We start from the raw sequence: 22,877 nt of genomic DNA on the forward strand, positions 1-22,877 counted from the left end.
AGGCAATAGTGTTGGCCCTTCGCGAAATGGATCTTCTCTTCCCGGCGAAAACAAACTATTTTGGGGCGCCGTTTTCTAAACTTTCCATTCGAATTTCGTTGGACCAACTGATATGTTGACGTGTGGTTCATCTGCGCTTTGATTGGCAATCATTGCTGGCGGTGGAACGTGGTAGCCCAAAAGTGGGCAGCAAACTTGGGATTTAATTGGGTCTTATCAATACACTCGTACGCACATAATCCAATTTTATTTATTCGATGGATAAAGTATGAAAGGGCTTCACTTTCACCTTGAAATCGAACCCATATAAATCATATCTCGTATTCTGCTAACTAATGCCCAATATTTTTAGTCATTAGCACTATTTTTGGTACAAAATACCATTTCTTCTTACTTCAGGAGTAGTTGCTATTCAAAGTAACAGTTATAGGAAACAAACATCATTAACTAATTATTTTTCTTCAGAATAAAAGTTTTAATAAATTGGGTTTTATATACAAAAACAAGAGAGAACGCTATAGTCGGGTGCCCCGACTATCAGATACCCGTTACTCAGGTATAGGGAGTGCGAGGGAGATGGAGATAGAAACTTTGATCACGCATAACTTTATAACGAATGGTCCGATTTGAAAAATTTCTTCTACATTTCGATAGGTATTGATAAACACAATAAAACTGCATTTTTACTTTTCCGAAATATTTAAATTTTTAAAATCGTATATAAGCGATTGTGGGCGTTAAAGGGGGCGTGGCACCTTTTTGAAATAAACTTGCGCTGCGTAGGAACTCCTAGAATCTGCATGCAAAATGCCAATCTTCTAGCTTTTATAGTTTCCGAGATCTCAGCGTTCATACGGACGGACAGACAGACGGACAGACAGACGGACAGACAGACGGACAGACGGACAGACGGACAGACGGACATGGCTATATCGACTCGGCTAGTGACCCTGATCAAGAATATATATACTTTATAGGGTCGGAAACGCTTCCTTCTAGCTGTACTTTTGCACGAATACAATATACCCTTTTACTCTACGAGTAACGAGTATAAAAAATCTTTTGATTTTTTTTTTACATTTCAATGGAGTTTTTATTTCCTCATGATTAAAAGTATATTCATATATTGAGATTTAAATTCCACCAAACGCGCGCCAATCCCCGCGAGAGTATATTAGTTGGTAAAGATACTCTTTTTTTGTACCTAGATAGAGTAAGGTTTTTGGAAAAATAAGCACGTATGTAAGGTAAAAGATACGTACCGTATCTAGGTTCATATGTGTAAAATGTAAAATTTGTTTAGCTATTTATTAAAAAAATAATTTTAAAACTTTAGCGAATCGACTTAAAGAGTGTGGTTATTATATAAAATTTGAATTTAAATTGTTATTAAATTATTCTAAAAAAATTGTAGTACGTAGATATCAAATTCTGGTTCAAAGCCCACCGCACAGGAATTTGTTTTATTCTCTATTAAAAATTGAAATGTTTGAAAATATGAAGCAATGAACTGACATATCGTGTTTTTATTGTTGAATAAGCTAGGTAATTTAAATTCAAAATCACTACTCAGGTAATGTAGAAGATAGATATTCTTGTTGGTACCAACAAATGTTGCAGAGGTACGCATCTAGGTACTTTTCGAACACTGGGAATACCTCATATATATTCCCGATCCTAACCAAATGGTATATTCCTCCACGGGCACACTGGCCCAAGTGCCGGTTTCGTTTCACGTTGCCACATTCGTTTGGTTGCTGTTTTATCCAACTTACTGAGGAAATTTTGGGACTTGGTGCGGAGGAAAATGTCGGAAAAGTACGGAAAACTGCAGCAGCAGTTCCTCTGCTGCTATCCCGTGAACAAGATGGCCTGGTCGGTGAGTGGGCACCTGCAACACCATGTAGCCAGCCACCTGTTGCATCTCAATCAGTAGTATATTTGTTTTTCAATTGCCTTCTTAGTTCTATTGATTGTAATGTAATTTGAGATTAAAGCCGTAGGTCACTATAGATAGATCATCTGAAACTATTTACTGTCTATTCGATATCATAGGAAATATGTATATCTAAAGATTGTTTTCTATCTGAGAAATTAGGCATATTTACATAGATACATATTCTTAAAAATTCTTTATTTTTACGTTAACTATTGTGCATACCAAATAATGAATATTTATTTGCAGTCGGTGAAGCTGCCACTGAATTGGGATGAGCAGCAGGAGCTGTTGGCGGCCACTTGTGGACACCCGATGAACCGGCGACATCCGGTGCGCCGCAGCTACTTGGAGGCCTTCCTCAAGCAGCTGATGCACCTGCTCAAGGATCAGGAGGACGTGCACGACGACATCTACAGCCGCTTGTGCGGCGGGTTGGGGGAGGGTAAGGGATCGGGATCGGGATCGGGATCGGGCACATCGTATGCCTACAAGCACTACCTCATTAGTCCGGGCGCCCACATAACGCTCCGCGAGTGCAATAGCTTCGTCAGCGAGGGCACCACGGGATTGTGCACCTGGGAGGCGGCCCTGGCCCTGGCCGATTACGTCCTGCAGCACCGCGACCTGGTCAGCGGCAAGAACATAGTGGAACTGGGCGCCGGAGCCGGACTCGTGGGCATCCTGCTCAAACTGCCCGGCCTGGAACTGAAGACGGGCCAGGTGCTCCTCACCGACGGCAGTGAACCGTGTGTGCAGCTGATGCGCGAGAATATCGCCTTGAATTTCCATAACACCCCAGTGGAGGAGATGCCCCAGGCGGAGCAGCTCGACTGGGATGCGGTCGCCGAGTTCCCGTGGAAATCGCACGCGGATACGGATCTGCTACTCGCCGCCGATGTGATCTACGATGACTCCCAGTTCGATGCCCTGCTGGGTGCCCTGGACTACTTCTACACGAGGCGAGGTGGCCAGCTGGAAACACTTCTGGCCAGCACGGTGCGGAATGTGGACACGCTGCACAAGTTCATGACCCTGCTGGGTGAGTGCCTGTCCCGGCTTCCGTAATCTCTTTCTCAATGACTGCTTTCAGGCCTGCATGGATACAAGGTGACTCCCTGCGCGAATGTTTCCGCTTGTGCCAGCCACTTTTGTCGCGATCACACCGCCGCCGTTCAGATTATCTCCATTCGACGCTAGTTTTAGTCCTAAAATAAACCGACACAACGAAAGCAAACACCCACTATCTGGATCCCACTTAAGAGCTTTATTGTTCCGCTGTTTGGATTGTAATTAACAGGATTCGGCGGGGAGATATGTCTAAATCTTTTTTAACCATTCATTTTTAAATTTCGTTCATGAAATAGGTGTATCTTCAATAAGGGTACAGTATAAATTCCGGACTATCAAAAAATAGCATTGTAGAATCAATCATAAAACGCTTTGATGAAATAAGTAGAATATAAGCTTAAACTAAAAAGTCTATTTATTTTTTGGTAATTATGGAACCTACGAAATTTATTTGTTTCTTTTTTCCTATTGTAGTTAACAGGCTCCAACGGAAGATGTGCAGATGATTTTACTGGCCATTCCTTCATTTTATTAAAAAAAAAGGTTATTCTGACTGCACAGCTATCACTAGTTTATCAATGATGAAAAATATCAAAAAATAGGATTGCAAAATCAATGATTACTTGATGAAATCCGTGAAATCTGTGAATTTCAAATGACAAGTCAATATATTTTTGGGAAAATAAATAAATTATACTTGGGAGTGTAATTGTCCCCCTTTTTGAATTGTTATCAAAATAACACATCCAACGGCGGATTGGCATATAATTTTTACTGGCCAATCCTTTATTTAATTCATTATATCTAAATGTACAAAAATCACAAGTTTATCAACTTCGGAAAAACCATTGATCACAGATTCGACGCATTGATAAAATTAGCGGAATACATGAATTTATTCATTTCTAGCTTAAGAAATTAATTGTCCCTCTTCTTAGATTTTAATAAAAAGGATTCGGTGAGAGATATATTATTCATGGAATAGTGTCATACAGATTTCTGAATAATCAGTCTTACGAATGACGCCGCAGTAGAAAAATATAAACAGTGGATTCCCGACAGAGAAGTCGATTTATTTTTGATCAATTAAATACTGAGTATTTTGAATAAAGTAAGAAACACTACGTTTAGATAGAGGGAGTGCTCTATAAATTAATTCCGCGACTTTCAGGCTCACTGACTGATGGTGGGAATGGTGCCGTCGTTCAGCCAGCGGACGTTGAGCTGCTCGATCTGGTGCTTCATGAAGATGATGCCGTACACCTCGTACTGGATCTCCAGCAGCTGGGCGCGATGCGTCCGCGGGAGCTTCATGCCGACGACCAGGGCCAGTAGCGAGGTGATGATCATGAAGACGAATCCCTGGGCCATTAGGGTGCTCGAGTCGGTGGCGTAGAAGTAGGAGTTCTTCGCATCCGCCACGAAGTAGAAGTACACCATGCTGGTGCAGACCAGTTTGAGGATGTAGGAGGCGCATATGATGCACTCGGTGAAGCGCAGATGGGTGACCTCCAGCAGGGCGATCTGCTGGCTGGAGTAGGCCAGGCCGAAGAGGACGAGGAGCAGCCAGAGCGGCCACCTGGACTCCGTGGCGCTGCCGAGGATCATGGCCAGCAGGGTGCAGAAGACGAGGGCCACCTGCGATCCCACGAAGGTGACCTTCACGGACAGGAACCACTGGCAGACGAGGGCCAGCAGACTGCCGCCGAAGATCACCCAGAACATGGCGTCCACACCGGAGAATGCCGTCAGCCGGATGGCCGGATTCAGGGCGAACCAGTAGACAAAGTACACGAACAGGGCGAACTGGACGGCCTCCGTGAAGAGCAGGAGCAGCATCATGTTCCACTGCTGGTTCTTGGTCACGTAGAAGAACTGCAGCCGCTTGATCACCTCCGGTCGGCTCTCGAAGATGCTGCCATTGGAGTTGGCTATCCGCAGGTCGTTGTCCATGCTGTTCTCCAGGTCTACCCTGCCCAGAAAGTGCAGCACCTTCTGGCCCACCAGGATGGCCAGGATAACGCCAGCCACACTCAAATACGTACCCGCGAGGTTCACGTAGATCAAGTCGATCAGTTGCTCCGTGCTCGCCTCTTGACCCGCCCACTTCTCCACATTCCGGCTGTAGGCGGCCACTATCAGACTGACCGCCGAGGCCACGCCCAGCAGGTAGCAGCTGCAGCTGGCCGAGATCAGGAGCGCCCGGCTGCCCTTCGAGCTGATCGTGTGCAGGAAGCTGAGGCCGGCCACGAAGGTGGTGCTGTGCGCCACGTACGAGATGTAGGCTCCGACGTGGTCTGCAAAGCCAAAATGGGTTAGAGTTTATGCACAAAAGTATTACCAAATTATAACTATATTTAAAGAAGGTCAAAAACATATACACATTTTATATAAAGAACCTTTACATAATCATACTCCATATTTGTTGTATTACCACATAAGAATATTCAAAACCTTTAAATAAGAAATAAAAACAAACTAAATTACAAACAGCCAACATTTAAAAGGAGTTTTATTAGTTTGTTTTTGATCTCCAGCATTATATTTAGGAATATACATTTTATATAAAGAACCTTTACATAATCAACTTTATTTGACAGCTAATTTCTACAAATTAAACTTTTTTGATTCCATAATTTTTGTATAATTGGCAAATGAAAACAAATGAACAAAATATGCAGAAGAAATTGAAGATAAAATAGCAAACTATAAGAATTAACCAAGAGAGAAAAGAAATCATAATTCTTGCATAGCCGTCTTATATTTATTTATTTCTCAATAATGTTTAACATATCTACATTGTTTAACCAATATAAGTGCATATTTATCTTTAAAACTTTTTAATTTAATATCTAGACTCCTCTTTTCTAGAAACTCTTTCTAACTTGGTACCGATTTATCCCAAATTAAATTCGCTGTCCATTTACAAGATGTGTAACTTGCATTAACCTACGAGTATCCCTCCTAAAACTTATACTGTAAGTATAAGGTCTTTGACGTTGTATTAATTTAGTTCTTATTTAATTAGTTGCATAGGAACCGTTTGTAAATAAAGAAATCCCAAATTAAATTCGAAGGAAAATAAAAAATAAATGTTGTTTTTATGAAAAAATTGAAAAAGAAAACGTATTTATAGGGTGTTTTTTCTTTTAATAAAAAAATTAGAAGTAGAAAACAGCTCAAAGTTCTTTGTTCCATGAATTTGAAAAAAATCGGAAAATAGCCGAAAATAGCTTAAATGCAATGGCTAAATAGAGTATTAGTGACTCACCAAATCCATCGGGAAAGTAAAAGCAGCTGGCGACGAGGTTGAAGATGCCGGCGAAGAGGAGCAGCCACGGCTGCCAATAGACGATGCACTTCTTCACGAGCTTGACCCCCAGCATGGCCAGGGCAGTGAGGAGCGCCCAGCAGGCGCCCAGGATCAGCGGACCATAGTAGGTCAATCCCGAGTTCAGATTCCGTTCCGCGACAAAGGCACAGATCGTATAGCCGAAGATCATGCCGCAGGGCAGGAAGCTCAGGCAGACTGGGAAACAAAAGGAGAGATAAGATCGCAGGATTTCCATGAGGAGATCTCCTTTAGTAGGGTGACTCACCCACATAGCTTGGCGCATACTTGAAGAACTTCAGCACCAGTTTGCCCCACACATTCGTCATGGTTCACGAGAAGATTACTCCAGCGGGGTGGTGAACGGAGGAGCTTAGAGCATTTTAGCAAGCAGCTGGAGCGGAGATACCCACGATGAGCACCCAGACGCAAATGGGCCAGTTGAAGTCCGTCGGCGGAGTCGACTGCGACGAAGGCGGCCAAGATAAGGCGATAAGATAACCCGACCAGGTGCATATGTGTGACCATGGTTACACTGGGGAAAAACTTAAATATTAAGGATAAGCTCTCTTGATATTGTACTCTTATGAATTTAGAATATTTCTGCATTTTATGAAAGAATTCATTAAATGTCTTGACAGAATATTATACATTAAAAAGCCACTTACAATGCCTTCAATATAATTTACTTTTCTGACCACTTGGAGTTAAAGAAGTTTTTAGCACACACCACCACTACAGAAATAATAGTTTTAAATATTTGGATACCGTAGCTTAACTAACTTTGATTCTGTGTTGATCTTAACTTATTATTTAAATATGTAAACTTGAAAGGTTTTAATTCTCTCTTTGATTATTATTTTGTTTGAAGAAAATGTATTTTGTAAAATAAATGTTATCAATAGAAATTTTAATTAATTGATGTCGTTTAAATAAATTTTAATATTCAGGCTTAAATCAAATGCTATTTTTAAGTGAAATTACAACGTTTGATTATTTTTCACAAAAACATATTTAGTAATCTTGAATTAATCAATGTGTGAAATTGTTATGTTTAAATGCATTTTAAAATTCAGGCTTAAGTCACATGCTTCTTAGGAAAATCTCAGATATAAAAGTTTAATATTTAATGGCTAATTAATCTTGGCAATATATTTTTTTGAAAGAAAAAACCTTTTTTTCCGCAAGTGTATCCCCGTTTGAGTGACTAATGCCGCAGTGGAGTAAGCCACTTGGCCAGATAAACAGATGTCCGCCGCTTGATAAGTCCCTCGGGAGTTGGCTTAGGACTTGAGTGAGGGCCCCTAATGTTGAATTCACCCTCTGGAAATGCATATATGTTTGGCCATTTCCCTGCACACCTAATACATATACACACATGTTTAAGACCATGCTTCTATTCATTTGCTAAGGCTTAAAACTAATCTTGAATGGCTAATGTTGATAGGGAATTCAGGCAATCGAACGTCCGGCGATAAAGCTTGGGAAATTGATTTCAATTGAATATTAAATGCCAGTGGGTATTTTATCAGGCATAAATGGGCCTTGGCTGGCGGGGGGTAGGGGGGTGATTAAAATGGGCGGGGGTAAGTTCTTAGTTAGTTTGTTTACCTTAGAGCAGACAATTGATTGCAGCCGAGAGTGAAAATTAGAGAGCGGCGAGGAATAAATGAGAAAATATGAGGCTGCAGAGAGAACAAGGTGTATTAAATTGTACAGTGACATTCCCAGCCAGCTCTCTCCGTGATTCTACATACAAAATTATATTGCGACCGGAATAGGAAGCTAAAAGTAATATATACAGTTTACTTAAATTGAATACTCCCCTAAGCAAGTCAGTCTTAAAAATAATAATAATTAATAATAATAATAATAATAAAAAGTCAAATAAGTTTTTAAGTTATTGAAACGTTTTCATTTTCATTTCATTTCAAGAATGTAGTAGTAGATTACTTTTCAAAACGCACAAACAAAGTTGCTCCAGTGAACAAAAAAAAATGTAAGGGCCTTTTTTTACATAAGGAGGTGATCTTTATTGCAAGAGAAAAAAATATATGACTTGTTGATTTATTAGCTTCAGCTTGACATGATAACAAAAGGAATTAAGAATGTTTATTTTTTTAAATAATTAGCTGCTACTGACAATTTAGTGTGTTTCCGAGGTTTTCGGTTTCAATTCGTGTGGATCTCCAGTTCGATTCAAACTAAATTTGGTTGAAAGAGATTTCCGGATCACAATTGAATACATTAGTAACAGCACATATTTTGCAAACACTCAAAACGCAAATGTAAAGTTCAAACGGAAATAAAAATAAGTTACTGGGGATTGTGAATTTGTGACGTCACTCCGGAAAGTGTTGGCTACTGGCGAGAGCGAATTGCATAAGCGTATTTTGAGAGCGGGAGCGGCCAATGCGCCTGTCCGCTTCCCAGGCGAATCCCGCAATCCGCCGCAGCCCCCAATCCACACGAGCGGCGGAACAAGTCGCGATTATCCGCTGCCAGGGCACCCCAATGTCTTGGCCCGGCCTTATCTCTGGCTTTCACTTCCGGAACTCGGCTGCGACGACAACTACAGGAACGAAGTGCCAGGCTCACCAGCACCAGCACCACGACCAGCACCACCACAACCACAGCCACCCCCACAATCTGCATTCACATTCTCCACCCACAGCCGGCCACCCGGCGATTGCAAATCGGAATGCTGCAGTCAGTGCTCCGGGGTAAGTGAATCGACGCGCGACTGGCAATGGAATTCGGCGGAGATTCCACCAGAGGCGAGATTTGGGAGCGGGAGCCATAGCCATAGGCATTGCCATAGCCATTGCCATTGCCATTGCCATCCGCACCTGGTAGTGCCCCGCCATGATTGTGATGAGCATCTGGTGCAGCAGCCTCAGCCTGAGCAGCCGCAGCCTGGCCATCGCCGTGGTCGTCTGCCTGACCCTGGTCTACTTCTCCTACAGCTTCAACGCCTGCATCCTGGCCAGCATCAGTCGCAGTCTGCAGCAGGTAATTACCCATTGCCACAGCTCGCCAAAAACAGAAGGACCTTTTAGGCCCCGTAAACGAAGCTCATAATCGTAACATTAGTTTGCAAAATTAACTTGACTAAATGCTCAAACAAAAAAGGTTTGGTTTTATGGTGCAGTTGATTAAAAATATGGCAGAGACAATTTTGAAATGGCATCATTTTTGGTTAAAGTGTAATTTACGTTTAATGTTTTTTTTAAATTTGTATCTTATGGTTTGGGTAACCAATTTCGATCATCCACCTTTAAATGTATGTATTTACGTTTAGAGATTATTCGTTAAAATTTAAACTAGTTGGTCAATTTAAAGAACCTTCAAGTGTACAAGCAAAAAAAAACAAAAATTAACATTATTGCTTCTATTCGAAAATTATACTTCACAAAGCTGTTTATCTCAACCATTCACCAGTAAACACATTTGATATGCGTGTTTTTAGCCTTGGAAAAATGACAACTTTATAACGTATATAATGGGAAAGTTGAAGATTTTTATTTTTAGTAAATTAAAAACCCGATAAACGAAAAACGTAAATAAACAAAATTGTAGCATCCAAAAAATATTAGGTGTCCTTTTCTTAATCTGGCAGCCAAGCTGCACTACAAAACCAAAATTTCGTGGAGAACAGAAAAAAAAGTGATATTATTCTGTTTTACTTTAAATTTAAAATCAAAACCAAAATTTATGGGTAAAAGAAATTTTCTAAAAAAAAAAAGTTCAGAAGGAAAACCCAGTAATGAACTTGTAGCTTTGCGATAAGCCCAATAAATTTAGTTCAATGGTCATTTAAAGGGTATCCCAGAGTCGGGACGGTCGACTTCAACAATTTACTGGGGATTTTTTATGCACCGGTATTTCTATCTGTGTGTGGCATTGACCTGTGACCTCTCCCGCGCAGAGCAACTTACGCAATCTACTGGCGCTCACATCCTCGCCCCGCAACGAGACCAGTGACGCGGGAAGCAGCAGCAGTAGGAGCAGCAGGAGCAGCAACAGCAACAGCAACAGCTCATCCTCCACCACCAGTGCTCCTCCGGTGCAGACGGTGACCAGCAGCCTGGATGGGGCGCCCAAGTATCAGCTGCTCCGGCAGCAGGGCCTCCGACCATCGCGCCACCTGCCCGACACGCTCATCATCGGCGTGAAGAAGAGCGGGACGCGGGCGCTGCTCGAGTTCATCCGACTGCATCCGGATGTTCGGGCCGCCGGCTCCGAGGTGCACTTCTTCGACAGGCACTACCAGCGCGGCCTGCGCTGGTACCGCCACCACATGCCCTACACCATCGAGGGCCAGATCACCATGGAGAAGACGCCCAGCTACTTTGTCACCAAGGAGGTGCCGCAGCGCGTCTACCACATGAACCCGGCCACAAAGTGAGCACTGCCTTTCTCAGTCGTTTAAAGTTTATCACTCATACGTACCGTTGCCCTTGATCAAAAGTGACCTTAAATATTCGTTACTTGATGCTGAAACCTTGATTACTTGACGACTACTTTTTATACAAAATTTGACTAACTGAAAACAAAATAATCTTGGCGTAAAAATAAATTCTATCTGGCATACGTTTCGTATGAGTAATTTTTATGGACACTTTGAAACCATAGACCTACACTAAAACTTTAATACAGTTTTTTGGTATTTTAATTGTAAATTGTAAGCGTAGGGTGCACTGACAAAAAAAAACCAGACAAAAAATATGTTTACAACAAAATTCGGCTCACTTGCTCTTTTTTTCACATTGGAAATTTTAATACTTTCTCATATTTTATTATTTTAATATTTTATTCGATTGATACAGCCTATTTTGTTATTAAAATCACTTTACTTTTCACTTTCCGTTAATCTAAGGAAAAGTCCCTTAAAATATTTTTATATTTATTTGTATTATTATTACCGGAATTTACTTAAATACCAATTATTATAAGGTGCTGGATTGTCAAATTATATTATTTTATTTTAAATATATAATAAAAAATAACCTTATATTAAATACTTCCCGTTCTGAGATTAATTTATTTATTTTGTTCTATTATCTTATTCAAAATAAAAAGAATTCTTATGATAATTATTTGATATTTTCGAAAATATCATTGTAACATTTTCGACATTCCGAGAAGATCATCGTACAATTATCAATTCCTATGCCCACAGATTGCTGATTGTGGTCCGGGATCCGGTGACGCGGGCCATCTCCGACTACACGCAGGCGGCGAGCAAGAAGGCGGACATGAAGCGCTTCGAGCAGCTGGCCTTCGTGAACGGGAGCTACGCGGTGGTGGACACGAACTGGGGCCCGGTCAAGATCGGCGTGTACGCCCGCTTCCTGGAGCGCTGGCTGCTCTACTTTCCGCTCTCGCAGCTGCTCTTCATCAGCGGCGAGCGGCTGATTATGGACCCCGCCTACGAGATTGGCCGCGTCCAGGACTTTCTCGGCCTGAAGCGCGTGGTCACCGAGAAGCACTTCTACTTCAACGCCACCAAGGGCTTCCCCTGCCTCTTCAAGTCGGAGGCCCGCTCCACGCCCCACTGTCTGGGCAAGACGAAGGGGCGCAACCATCCGCACATCGATCCCGGGGCCATCGAGCGTCTGCGGGAGTTCTACCGGCCCTTCAACAACAAGTTCTACCAGCTGACGGGCATCAACTTCGCCTGGCCATAGGATCCACCACGACTGGGTGAGTGGAGTGGGATTGGCCAATGGACAATTACATCCAAGAAACAAATGATTATACATATAAGAAATGTCAGATTAATGCATTCATTTTTTTGATTTTATATCCTCTTTTCAAGCTATAATTTTGAATTTCAAATAAGTGTCTTATATTATTTTATTTATTTGATCAGGTTAACTTATTAATTATATTTCATAATTTCGTCGCTTAACTTTTTTAGGTCATTTTATTTATTAAATGCAAAGAAATACTTTAGTAACTAAGCAAGTATATTCTTAATAATTATAATACGCTTTTCAAGGGTTTAAAAATAGAAAGTACTGGGGTATTAGGGTTCAGATATTTAAATTTGGTCAGAGTTGTATCCCTAATATTTGTATTTATTTATGTTTCAGTATATGGCCAGCATACCGGAAATTAATGGAGTTAAAAATATAAAAAAAAGGAGATAATGTTGTTGCTGGCCAGGCAACGGACTGATATTGTTGATTGCATTTTTGATACATATAATTGTACTTATATATAGTATATACACACGTAAACTTAGTGCTCAATTAATTGTAGCTTTATCAGGAGACAAATTCAACGAAGTGCGTCCTTCACAAAGTATGCACTCAAAAACAATACGGTTCCTCTATCCAACTCAAATGAAAATCAACTCACTTTCCCCACTATACTCAAAAATCAAAACAGTGGGTGGGCCACCAGGATCGCTCGGAGATGAAAGTGGTGGACTTATACTGCCCACTGTGCACCCACTGTGCACACACCTAAGATAAATATGTGCATTTATATACAAATAGTGAACAAATAGAGCTTACTACGAAATTCCTACAGTCTCCTATATAGTATATATATATATTACATAAATAGTTCCAAGAATTTCAATTGCATGACTCAACCAATACAATTGCTTAGCTAATTTCAATTAACACACAACATAAATAAATCCATTTAAACTAAATCTTGTCAACTGAAAATCGTCATTGTTTCATTTGATTATAAAGCTTTCGACTCATACTATCTCCCATTCTCCTACCAAAACATTTAGTAAGTCAAAGAGGTTCAGTTTTGTGTAAATTTATTGATTTTATTTTGGTTTTTAAATTGGTTGTGAACGATTCACGTTATTCGCTTTTCTTGCTTTGTTTTCAACGTTATGATACTTTTTTGATTTAAGGACCTTGTGGTCTTATTTTCGTCTGCCACTGTTTTTTTCGTTTTAAGTACAATTGATTAAATAAATTGCGGTGGTTTGTGGTTGTTACTTGTTGCTTTAAGGTATTCATCCAATTTGCTTTCGTATTTGCTTTTATACAATATGTTGGTAGATATTATATTAGAAAATTATATATTATTTTTTGGGATTTTTTTTTGTTTGTTGGTTTTCTTCTTAAGGTTATGAATTTCATTAAAAATAACTATGCATAAATGGTGATCGTAAAAGTAATTATGGTAATAACATTAGTCATAACGAACTAGGCGAAAATAACTTAATTCCTATAGTAAGGTGTGCCTAAACCTAGATAGCTACATGATCTTTGATTTGATATATTACAATCATCCGATTGGTTTCGGTTTAGGAAGGCGGGCGGGCGGTAAATGAGATGTGGAGATGAGTGTAGGCAGTGCATCATCGTTGGACTACTTCAGTTGATCCTCGCCAAGTGTGCCTAGGATCTGGTGCCAGTTCGATGCTCGTCTCGCTAACGCCGCATCATCCAGAATTGCTTCTGATTTCGAGCTCTGCAAACGCTTCTCGCAGTAAAGACTGCCCACCGGCTTGGCCATCGATGCCGCCAAGCTCTTCGTCACCGTGGAATAGTGCAGTGCCGTCGAAGATTCATTGCCACCGCCGGTGGGCGACACTGCCTGCGCGCCCGCGCTCACCTGACGCTGGAGGAGCGGCACAGCCTGTGTGGGCGAGCTCTTGGCTACTGGCGGCGGCGTTGCCTGACTGCGATCCTTGATGGGAAACTTGTTCTTGGTACAGCTCAAGTCCAGTTCCAGCGTGTAGAAACGTCCGCGGGTGTACTGCCGGTTTTCGTTTCTTAGACTTGCACAGGCTTCATCTGATGCACTCGCCCCTCCAGCGGAGGTTGCAGTGGCCACACCTACGCCAACACTTGGTGGCTGCTGGCTTATTGTGCAGATGCTACTACGATTACTGTTCCCGGTGGGCAGGGCTGTGTGGGCAGTGGTCACCGAGCTGGCCTGAGTTCCCGCCCCACTACCGTCGCACACATCCTCGCCGGGATCGTCCTCGCCGTCGGAACTGGACAACGAACTTTCCGTGTCGTCGATGTGCAGCTGATTCCGGGGCTTTACTTTCACCTGAGCATTGGCCGGCTGAGCGGCGGGCGACGACTTGGTGATTCTTGGCGATTGGTCCATAATCAGGTTCTCCCAACTGGTCTCGTACACGCTGGCCAATTGCGCCGCCGGCTTGGGCTTGAGTATCATCGCCTTGAACGGCATGGCCTGAATTGTAGTGGGTGGTGTGGCCTCTGCTTTCTCCTCAGCGGGAAACTTTCGCGCTCCGATTAATAGCTGCGGCTCCACGTAGAACGAGTCGAAATTGAGGTCCAGGAAGAGCTCCTGTAGGAAGCGGCGGGCTAACATCCGATAGCTGCTTCTGCCCAGAGTCTTGCAGGACTCCGAGTAAAGGCAAATGTCCTAAAAAAAAAAGGAATTCATAAATTTGTCCCTTTTTTTTGTATTTAAATTACTCTTACCTGAAAGGCGTGCGGGTGCTTTTGCTTAAGCTCCAGGAGGGCCATTTTCGACTGCTTGGCACTGACGGGATTGGCCAGGCGCTGTACATTGTACAGGATAGAGGCCGTTAGCCTGTCCGGCAGGCTGTCCTCACTCAGCATGCTCTCCGGCGAATGGAAGCTAATGTCCGCACCCAGGGCTGACGAGGCTCCCGGGGCAGAGGAGGCGCTCTTCTTGGCCAGAACAGGTCCGGCCTGTATGCCGGCCGCCACTAGAGCGGCCGCTGCACTGCTGTACAGCTCGCAGGGCGCGAGGGATGTGCCACCACCGTTATTCTGGCTACCGCAGTTGTCGTTGCGCTGCTGTCTTGGGTTGCGGGCGCAATGGAGACACTGGCTCCGCGCGTGCTTGGTGCCCTGCTGCCACTGTCGTGGCTGGCGCCGACTTGCGGACGAGACGTCCGAAAGCGAGGATATTACCGAGGACTCGTCGCCGCCCTCGTTGGTCAGCGAGTCGTTGAGGAACTGCTGCCGCCCTGTGCTGCTCAGCAGATTGATGCCCATCAGATCTTGGTCCTGGATGTCGCGCGACACGTACGTTCGACTGAGGTTTCGCGTGGGAAACAGGTCTAGAACGTTCTTGGGCAGGCAGATGCCCGCGTAGCACGGCCCCTGCATATCGTTCTGGGGCAGGAACTTGGGCGCGTTTAGCGTGGGGAGCAGCACATTCAACTCGTCCGCGGAAAGGCGTCTGCAAAGATGGTAAGTACGCATTTAAATCGATGTACAACATAGTTTCTTATTCACGTTCTTGAGTAACTCACCTATACACCTCACTCAGCTTGGGCTGGCGGTCCAGGCTGCGCACCTTAAGCCGTCGATTTGATTGGGACCAGTCGGGCCGGCGCATCTGCACCTCGGGAGTGTCGAGTGTCTCGGCATAGAACTCAGCCGACGACTCAGAAAAGACGGGTCGACTGTGGGCACGCAGGGAGCGCAGCTGGGCGTAGCCCTTCATCGCCATCGGGCTGAGGGTGGAGGGGAGCAGGCTGGTGGCCAACTGGTGTCGCCGGAAATGCTCGTCGCTCTCTAGCAGATTGGACATGCTCGGAATGGGGCTTAACGGGAATTGCTGGAACTCGCTCATGTTGGCCGCTGCTGCGGCAGCCGCGGCAGCAGTGCGTCCAGTCACCGACTCGCAACTGCTGACGCCGGAAGTGTTCGAATCCGTGCAGGAGTTGTACCGTATGCGGTGCTGGTACGGCATGGGATACAAACCCCCGCCCGGCATCGTGGTGGCTCCACCACCGAGCAAGCTGATGACGTCCGTGGTCTTCGATTCTGAAAGCGAGCGCTGGTGCTTGCCCTGGCGTAGATTACTGCCCTCCGGCAAGGTCTTTGATTTCGCGGCAATAACGCTGGTCAGCATTCTGGGATGCAAGTCGTCCGTTGTTGTGCGAACGCTGTCCGTGGTCGTCGTCGTTGTGTTCGGGTCCTGCACTATGGGATGAATGCCCCCGGCGGTCCCCGATACGGCCACACCTCCTGCGCCACCCGACTCCGTCTGGTCGGGGAGTAGGTTCCAATAGTAGGAGCCTGTGTAGTAGAACCCATCGATCTGATCCTCCAGCATCGTTAGATTGTCCGCCGGCACGTCCTCGTAATAATGCCGCACTGGTGTATACTGGCTGGACATCCAATCCTCCGGCTGATGCACTGGCCACATGGTGTTCCTGTCATGTCGCACGCTTAGCCAGTCTGTTAAGATATGGATGTTTAAATTTAGGCACACTTTCAAGTATACATATTTTAATAATATTTCACTTTAATGATATAAACGCAGTGAATTCAGTATTATTGTTTGGAACTATTTACTCAGTTTAAAAAGAATATTGGCTCCTGCTTGGGTGCCGGCAATAAGTCCTAAGGCACTAAAACAGGTGGCTCGCACCGAATAAACTTCACACTTGGTCACCAGCACAATTAGCTTCTCATAAAGTCTAAAAATAATTAATAATTTATTAAAACAAAATTAAATATGAATCATAATATATATAAATCAGTCACTCACCTGGCATTCAGTTCCACAAAGTATTCAATTCCATTGGCGTGGGTTGAGGCGTGGGCCAGGGCCCAGATGGACGCCTTGAGTTCTAGGCACTCTGAATCGTCCGTGCACTTGGCGCGTGTGAGGAGCTCTATCAACTGCGGCAGGTCTCCGTGCTTCCTCAGCGCCGTCATTCCCTTGACAGTCTGGGCCATCTGTCCGTAGAGATGGGGGGCAATGTTCGGCGGCACAGTCTGGGGTCGCTGGTTGCAGTTGCGCCGCGAGTAGTAACCATCCTCGTTGCGGATGTGCAGCGTCAGGCTGGAATGGGTGTCGGCCTCAACAAGGAGCACGTAGCGCTTGTTGTAACCGTTCCGCCAGTACCGGATCTCCTCCTCAATCCGCGACATCGTACTGTTCAGCCCGCGGGGCAGTGAGTAATAGTGGGCCATCAGCAGTCGTCCTGCATCACCGCGCTGCGTGAGATTGGGCCACCGGCTGATAATTTCCTCCAGGTAGTACTTGTCGTGACAGGCCTCCTCCAGCACCTCCATTGCGGCCAGCACCACGCTGCGATCGGCATCTCGCGTCTGGTTTATGATCAACGGAATGCCCCATTCCTCGAAGTGGGGCAATCGGGCACGCAGCAGCACAGCCATGAACTGGGTGGCATACAGGCGTCCGCTGCGGGTCTTCGCCGACGTCAGCGCCTTTTCCAGCACCTGGCGAGGTGCCTTCTCGTAGCTGTAGTTTAATCCGGACACAATCAGCTTAACATAGCAGACATGGTCCGTCAATCTTACCAAGTTAATTAAGCTGAAAGTAGGGGAACTTAGATTAGCTCAGCTCTTACTAGAATAACATGTTCACTTAGGTACACAAATTGCTTTCACTTATTTAAATATAAATAAATGAATATACATTTTTGATTACATCTCTACTGACTATACTCTACATTTGTACTCTATACATACATTTGTAAATCATTTATTCAGTGATAAGTAATACTTACTACTCAAATACGGTGGTGTTTTTGAGTACTTCGATGCCCTTAGTTGTTCGGCACATGCGTCCGATATAGAGGAAATACTGCTGACACATCGTGTTGTTCATGTGCTGCGGACTGAATAGACAGTCGTGGGCACGACTCGATGTGGTGACGGCCGCCAACTGCTGACTGATGTCGGAAAAATAGTCGGTTATGTAGCGCATACAATCCAACTGCAAGGTGAACCAAAATAAAATATTTGTAGGGAATAACAACATAGCAACGACTCTACACACCTCGCTGCTGCCCAAGAGAACATCGATCAAATCCAGGCCGGCGCTGACATAGGTTGGCAGGCTCTGCCCTGGTACCAAATCCTGATGCGAGAACCGATTGTTGCGCGGCTTGTAAAAGTCAACGAGGCGCCTCAGGAACTTTCCCAGAGTGTAGTCCAGCTTGCGGATTAAATTCGACTGGAAAGAGATAAGGTCAAGAATATAAATTAAATTAAATTCCTTTTTTTAAACGAAAAAATCCTGTTAACTTCAAATCCTGTTCAACTTTCCATGAAAGTTTACAGCTCTGTAAACGCTTAATTTATTTGGGCATACCTTAAGTATTGTGGTGATAACATCCCAGTCCCAGAGATGCGCATCCGCTTGGGTCAGCACTCGAGAGTCTGTGAGCAGCCGATTGTCAAAGAAGGCTTGCGGGAAGAGCTTTCGCTTCAGTCGAAAACTAGACCTCGACGAGCCCGAAACTTGCGAGTTGGACTCGTCGCTGGAAGAGACAGAGTCCAGTCGGGAGCGATCGAGCGTGGCCCGAAACAGGCCAGGCGGCAACGCAGCGGCAGCGGCAGCGGCCTCTGCCGTGTCTTGCAGCTGGAGCACAGGACCCGCCTGCTCTTGCACGTTTAGGTGCCGACGAAACAGACGCGTCTGGATGAGGGCACCGCCCTGGATAATGCTGTCTAGGAAGAGGCTGCACGATGCCGGCCGCTGGCGCAGCATCTTCTGGTAGTTTTGTAAGGCGGCCACCGCCGCATTGGCCTGCTGGTTTCCCTGGGTGGCATGACCCACCAGCGTGGGCAGGGCCGAACTCGTGCTGCAGATGTCCGGCGGTAGGTGCGTGTGCATCAGCTGCAGAATCTTGCCAATCAGCACCGTGGCCTGCACCGAGACGAACTGGTCGCTGCCCACCGCCACCTCAACGAGCGCATTGAGCAGTCCAGTTTCCAGGAAACAATAGAGCATCAGCGCCAGATGTTGCTCCACCACGCTCGGCGCCCTTGCCGCTAGCGTTGGCAGAATGGAGCGCCCCTCGGCGGACACGAAGCCATTGCTCAGCAGCCAGGAGGCCTGGAAGTCCGACGGGTCCACGGCCTGCAACGCCACCGCATAGTCGTCCGTCCACGTGGGCTGAGGCAGCGAGAGCAGCTCATACAGCAAGTCCAGTATTGCTTTCTATTGAAATTAATTTTTATAAAGTTAGGATTTTCACATTTACGTTTAGAAATAGGGATGTACTTACTCTGACTTCGATCTGGTTTAAATAAAGAGCGTCGACTATTGCTTTCAGGCCTGAGGCTTTGCTAGGATCACAGAATTCGAGGGTGCCCGTCCAGCTGCGCAGCACGGATAGTAGTGCCAGCCGGCAGCTAGTGTAGCGAAGTTCACGCGCATCTCTGGAAGAGAATTGCAATTCTGTGAGAGGGGTGTTGCTAATAGTACTGTTGGTGATAGTACAGAACTGTAGGACTTTCTGGGACATAAAATGTAATTAATAAACATTTTAATGATTTATTTAGTATTTTCTTTGTAATGCTGGTTAACGCAGCCAAATGTTTTCAGTCGGACATTACTATTGATTACACCTTTACTTTCGGCCAATCAATGAGTGAAATCGATCCGAAGACGTTTGGCCTATAAATCTGATTTAGCCTTTGCGAACATTCCGTAAATGTGTGTTCTTTTGCAGTTTGCATATGCATGGTGTTTGTTTAGCTGTCAGCAGGTTTTTTATTTTAATGATATTTTTGTAATATTTATTTTTAACAAATTTGGTTAAAGAAATGTCGTTCAAAGGAATGTTTGGTTAAAGAAATGTCGTTTGAAGGAATGTTTCGGGTAGTTTATGCGGGGCACTTACTTGTTTTTATCCATAATGCCGAGCCTGTAGGTGAAGTCGCAGTACGGAGCCGCCAGGCAATCCAGCCGCACTCCGCAGATATTCCTCGTCTGCGGCCATTCAAGGAGGTACAGGAGCACGCCGCAGAGGCTCTCAGCTATTCGGGGATTGTGGCACTCCAACACGTTGCGTGTGATGGAGGTCACGCCGCCGCAGACGATAAGCAGCGCCGGATTGAGGACGGCGAACTCCGCCAGGGTGGCCAGGCAGGCGCGCAGCAGGTTGTCGTTCTCCTCGATCCCGCTGTCGGCCAGCGAGACAAGGCACCGCACCACCACCGGACTGATGTCCTCCGGCGCGATGGCCAGCATCTTGCGCACCAGCTTCAGTGCCTGGACGCGCTCATCGTCGTTCTTTAGCATTAGGTCGATGGAGCGGCATAGCAGGTGCTGCAGCTGTAGTGCATTGAACGCCTTGATGTCCTTAGGCGTGCTCAGGGCATAGCGGATCGTTCTCAGCGCCGCCGCTCGCACTTGGGTAAAGGTGTGCACCAGTGAGGCACTCAGGCTGCAACGGTAGTAAATGGAGGACATTAGCAGTGGCACATGAGACCCCAGTCACCTTAAGAAGCCTTACCAGTAGAGCAGCTCCTCGGTGCTGAAGCGTATGTTGCTGTGGTGGGAGCCCTTTCGGGCCCCCAAACAGAGCGAGGCCAGCGCGTTGAGCAGGAACAGGCGCTTCGTGTCTCGCGTCTCCTCCACGCAGAGCATCGAGTATATGTCGAAGGCATTTTCGGCGGCCGATCGCGTGGGATCCAGGCGGTAAAAGTCCTCCGGATCCTGCGAAACTGTAATGACAGTAGATAATGTAAAGAGTTTAGACATATGTACATTTCTGAGCTTAATTCTAAGTTTTGCGCTTTTCGATCTTAATTCTAGTCGCCCAAATATGAATAACTTCCATCTTTTTCAAAATAAGAGTGTTTGGCCAGCGAAAAACATTAATGATAAATAAGATTGTTTATTAACGATAAAATAAAGCTCTTTATAATTTTAAAACAGAAATCATGACTGGTTTCTTAAGCATTTAAATTCTAGATCTTCCAAATCAAATTCATAAAGGGGTAACATGGGTTTAACGGGCCTAAAACAAGCACCAAATTCTTTTGAAGTCTATTCAAATACAATACCATTTCGAAAATATTGGAAGTTTTTAAAGAAATTTGTATTTAAAAATTTACGATAAAAGGATCACTTTTCAAAGAAAATCTTGAATAAATTTTAAAAAATATATTTTACGAAATACATACAAGATGACCGTACATTCGACAGGACAGTCAAATTACAATGAATACGGCTGAACATAAAAATTACAAATTATAAACAGAAACTCGGGAATGAAGTATGGAATGAGATCGTTACTTCATAGATATGTACATATGTATATCCTGATCAGCTTAATGATCTGCAGTCTGTAGATGCGCACATGCATGAAAGTAGCCACTTGCAATAGAAAGCGATCAAAGTGAAATTGATCCACGGGCGAAACTAATCAGCTCTGCCGCCGTCGCTGCCTGTGCCTCTGCCGACGTCGAAGCAGGCTGTGCACGTGAAATGACAACAACGGCGTCATAACAGTTTTGTTGTTGTTGTTGTTGTTGTCGTCGTTACAGCTAACTGTACTTGTATGATGGATTTGGGTGAAAAGAGTAAGAGCGCGAGAGAGGGAAAGGCGGAGAGAGCGAAAGACTGAAGGACATGATGAATGGAAGAAATCGAGCATTTAATGTCTTCTTGCTGTTATTGTTATTGTTAATGTTTTGTGGATGTTTATGTTGTTGTTGTTGGTGCTGCGTCATCGTTTTTTGGGGGCTCTCTTTATGCTGGCGACCGTCTATTAATAGTCGGCCAACATGTAGCCGAAGAATTTGGTCAAATGGCAACAACACCAACAACAGTAGCAACAACCCAAAATAAAAATAAAAATATGTACATAAATAAAAAGTAAATATAGGATCCGCTGGCGCAGGGGAAATAATGCTGATCAGAATATGCCATGCTGACGATATACATCGGTTAAGTAAATCGGTATACATCGGTACCGTTATGCGCAGTCGACTTAACAGCTCTGCTGCCAGCGTGTTTGGTTGTTGTTGCCGTGCATTTGACATCAATGTCAACAATCACAATGCAACCAATTATTGAATAAGTCCATAAGAAAGGGGAACGGGTAGGGGGTTTCCAGAGTAAAGGTAACGGTATGGGATCCACAACAGCAACAGCTGCTGTTTTCCCCCGGAAATCGCCAAAATAACAACGGGAAAGGAAGGGAAAACGCCAGCGGTGGTTGCGACAACATCCCGATTTCATGTTGATGTCAATTAACAAATTCGTTACATTACCTTTAATGCGTGGTTGAAATTTGCTCCGCTTGCCTAAACGCCAACTGGAATGTAGGGAGGCCATCGCGGGGTTAAGCGTTTTGCGGGGATGTTTGGGGCGGGGGCGGCAATCGGCGCCCGCCGATTTTCTTAATGTCAGCACACGCGGATCACAATTAAATATATTGCTTTTCAATTTCACTTGCTGCACAATTTACATTTTTTTTATTGGGCTGCTCGCCGCTTCAGTGTGACCGTCCGAAGGGCAGGGGAAAATACCAACTAAGCCAAAGAGGTCCGCTTCAATAAATATCAACCAAAACAAATGCGAAAAATAGTAATATTTTCGAGTTTTTTATTAAATATATTTCCAGTCTTCTCTATTTCATTAATAACATCGATATTGACTTATATTTTTATAGTTATTCATATTAAAGTGGTCACTTCAATAAGTCCTAACAAAAGAGACACATGCATACGAATATATAACGTTGTTTTTATTGTGATTTAAATTTTCTAGACTGTTCTCTTTGTCCATTTGTTTTTTTGCAAATGACTTAATTAAGCCCAACTGCGAAAT

At 44.4% G+C, this 22,877-nt stretch overlaps 4 protein-coding genes across 5 annotated transcripts; 2 read left to right on the top strand and 2 right to left on the bottom strand.

Moving 5' to 3' along the window:
• Positions 1–1,718: 1,718 nt before the first annotated feature.
• Positions 1,719–3,416, top strand: LOC108042981 (protein-lysine N-methyltransferase EEF2KMT). The gene is made up of 3 exons (XM_017121511.1): positions 1,719–1,879; positions 2,186–2,978; positions 3,030–3,416. The coding sequence occupies exons 1-3, from the start codon at positions 1,808–1,810 to the stop codon at positions 3,134–3,136; spliced, it is 972 nt and encodes a 323-aa protein (XP_016977000.1). The 5' UTR covers positions 1,719–1,807; the 3' UTR covers positions 3,137–3,416.
• A 643-nt stretch (positions 3,417–4,059) lies between these two features.
• On the bottom strand, positions 4,060–6,783 carry LOC108042980. The gene is made up of 3 exons (XM_017121510.1): positions 6,607–6,783; positions 6,279–6,536; positions 4,060–5,304 (listed from the first exon to the last, which is right to left on the bottom strand). Exons 1-3 carry the CDS (start codon positions 6,665–6,667, stop codon positions 4,181–4,183), a joined length of 1,443 nt encoding a protein of 480 aa, XP_016976999.1. The 5' UTR covers positions 6,668–6,783; the 3' UTR covers positions 4,060–4,180.
• A 2,026-nt stretch (positions 6,784–8,809) lies between these two features.
• Positions 8,810–13,036, top strand: LOC108042973 (heparan sulfate glucosamine 3-O-sulfotransferase 6). Of its 2 annotated transcripts, XM_017121496.1 has the most exons (4): positions 8,810–9,350; positions 10,267–10,742; positions 11,521–12,044; positions 12,437–13,036. In XM_017121496.1, exons 1-3 carry the CDS (start codon positions 9,204–9,206, stop codon positions 12,026–12,028), a joined length of 1,131 nt encoding a protein of 376 aa, XP_016976985.1. In that variant the 5' UTR covers positions 8,810–9,203; the 3' UTR covers positions 12,029–12,044; positions 12,437–13,036. The 2 variants fall into 2 exon arrangements, with proteins under 2 accessions (XP_016976985.1, XP_016976986.1); XM_017121497.1 differs by lacking the exon at positions 10,267–10,742.
• Positions 13,037–13,105: 69 nt separating this feature from the next.
• LOC108042972 (rapamycin-insensitive companion of mTOR) lies at positions 13,106–22,566 on the bottom strand. Its single transcript, XM_044460990.1, has 12 exons — positions 22,319–22,566; positions 20,554–20,764; positions 19,939–20,484; positions 19,321–19,474; positions 18,402–19,253; positions 18,087–18,263; positions 17,815–18,023; positions 16,827–17,618; positions 16,631–16,755; positions 15,580–16,513; positions 14,777–15,506; positions 13,106–14,717 (listed from the first exon to the last, which is right to left on the bottom strand). The coding sequence occupies exons 1-12, from the start codon at positions 22,380–22,382 to the stop codon at positions 13,686–13,688; spliced, it is 5,826 nt and encodes a 1,941-aa protein (XP_044316925.1). The 5' UTR covers positions 22,383–22,566; the 3' UTR covers positions 13,106–13,685.
• Positions 22,567–22,877: the final 311 nt, after the last annotated feature.

The sequence above is a fragment of the Drosophila rhopaloa genome, unplaced genomic scaffold (assembly GCF_018152115.1).
Source record: "Drosophila rhopaloa isolate 14029-0021.01 unplaced genomic scaffold, ASM1815211v1 contig_3, whole genome shotgun sequence".
NCBI classification, from domain to species: domain Eukaryota; kingdom Metazoa; phylum Arthropoda; class Insecta; order Diptera; family Drosophilidae; genus Drosophila; species Drosophila rhopaloa.

What these genes read in the sequence shown, in the direction of transcription:
- LOC108042972 (XM_044460990.1), bottom strand. Translation starts at nt 22,382, where the DNA reads ATGGCCTCCCTACATTCCAGTTGGCGTTTAGGCAAGCGGAGCAAATTT. An exon ending in TTCTCTTGGGCAGCAGCGAG is followed by an intron (nt 18,024 to 18,086) that starts GTGTGTAGAGTC and finishes TTCACCTTGCAG; the next exon opens with TTGGATTGTATGCGCTACAT. An exon ending in TTTGTGGAACTGAATGCCAG is followed by an intron (nt 16,756 to 16,826) that starts GTGAGTGACTGA and finishes AATTATTTTTAG; the next exon opens with ACTTTATGAGAAGCTAATTG.
- LOC108042981 (XM_017121511.1), top strand. Translation starts at nt 1,808, where the DNA reads ATGTCGGAAAAGTACGGAAAACTGCAGCAGCAGTTCCTCTGCTGCTAT. An exon ending in TGAACAAGATGGCCTGGTCG is followed by an intron (nt 1,880 to 2,185) that starts GTGAGTGGGCAC and finishes ATTTATTTGCAG; the next exon opens with TCGGTGAAGCTGCCACTGAA. An exon ending in CAAGTTCATGACCCTGCTGG is followed by an intron (nt 2,979 to 3,029) that starts GTGAGTGCCTGT and finishes GACTGCTTTCAG; the next exon opens with GCCTGCATGGATACAAGGTG.
- LOC108042973 (XM_017121496.1), top strand. Translation starts at nt 9,204, where the DNA reads ATGATTGTGATGAGCATCTGGTGCAGCAGCCTCAGCCTGAGCAGCCGC. An exon ending in TCAGTCGCAGTCTGCAGCAG is followed by an intron (nt 9,351 to 10,266) that starts GTAATTACCCAT and finishes TCTCCCGCGCAG; the next exon opens with AGCAACTTACGCAATCTACT. An exon ending in CACATGAACCCGGCCACAAA is followed by an intron (nt 10,743 to 11,520) that starts GTGAGCACTGCC and finishes CTATGCCCACAG; the next exon opens with ATTGCTGATTGTGGTCCGGG.
- LOC108042980 (XM_017121510.1), bottom strand. Translation starts at nt 6,667, where the DNA reads ATGACGAATGTGTGGGGCAAACTGGTGCTGAAGTTCTTCAAGTATGCG. An exon ending in GTATGCGCCAAGCTATGTGG is followed by an intron (nt 6,537 to 6,606) that starts GTGAGTCACCCT and finishes TTTGTTTCCCAG; the next exon opens with TCTGCCTGAGCTTCCTGCCC. An exon ending in TTACTTTCCCGATGGATTTG is followed by an intron (nt 5,305 to 6,278) that starts GTGAGTCACTAA and finishes TTGGCTTTGCAG; the next exon opens with ACCACGTCGGAGCCTACATC.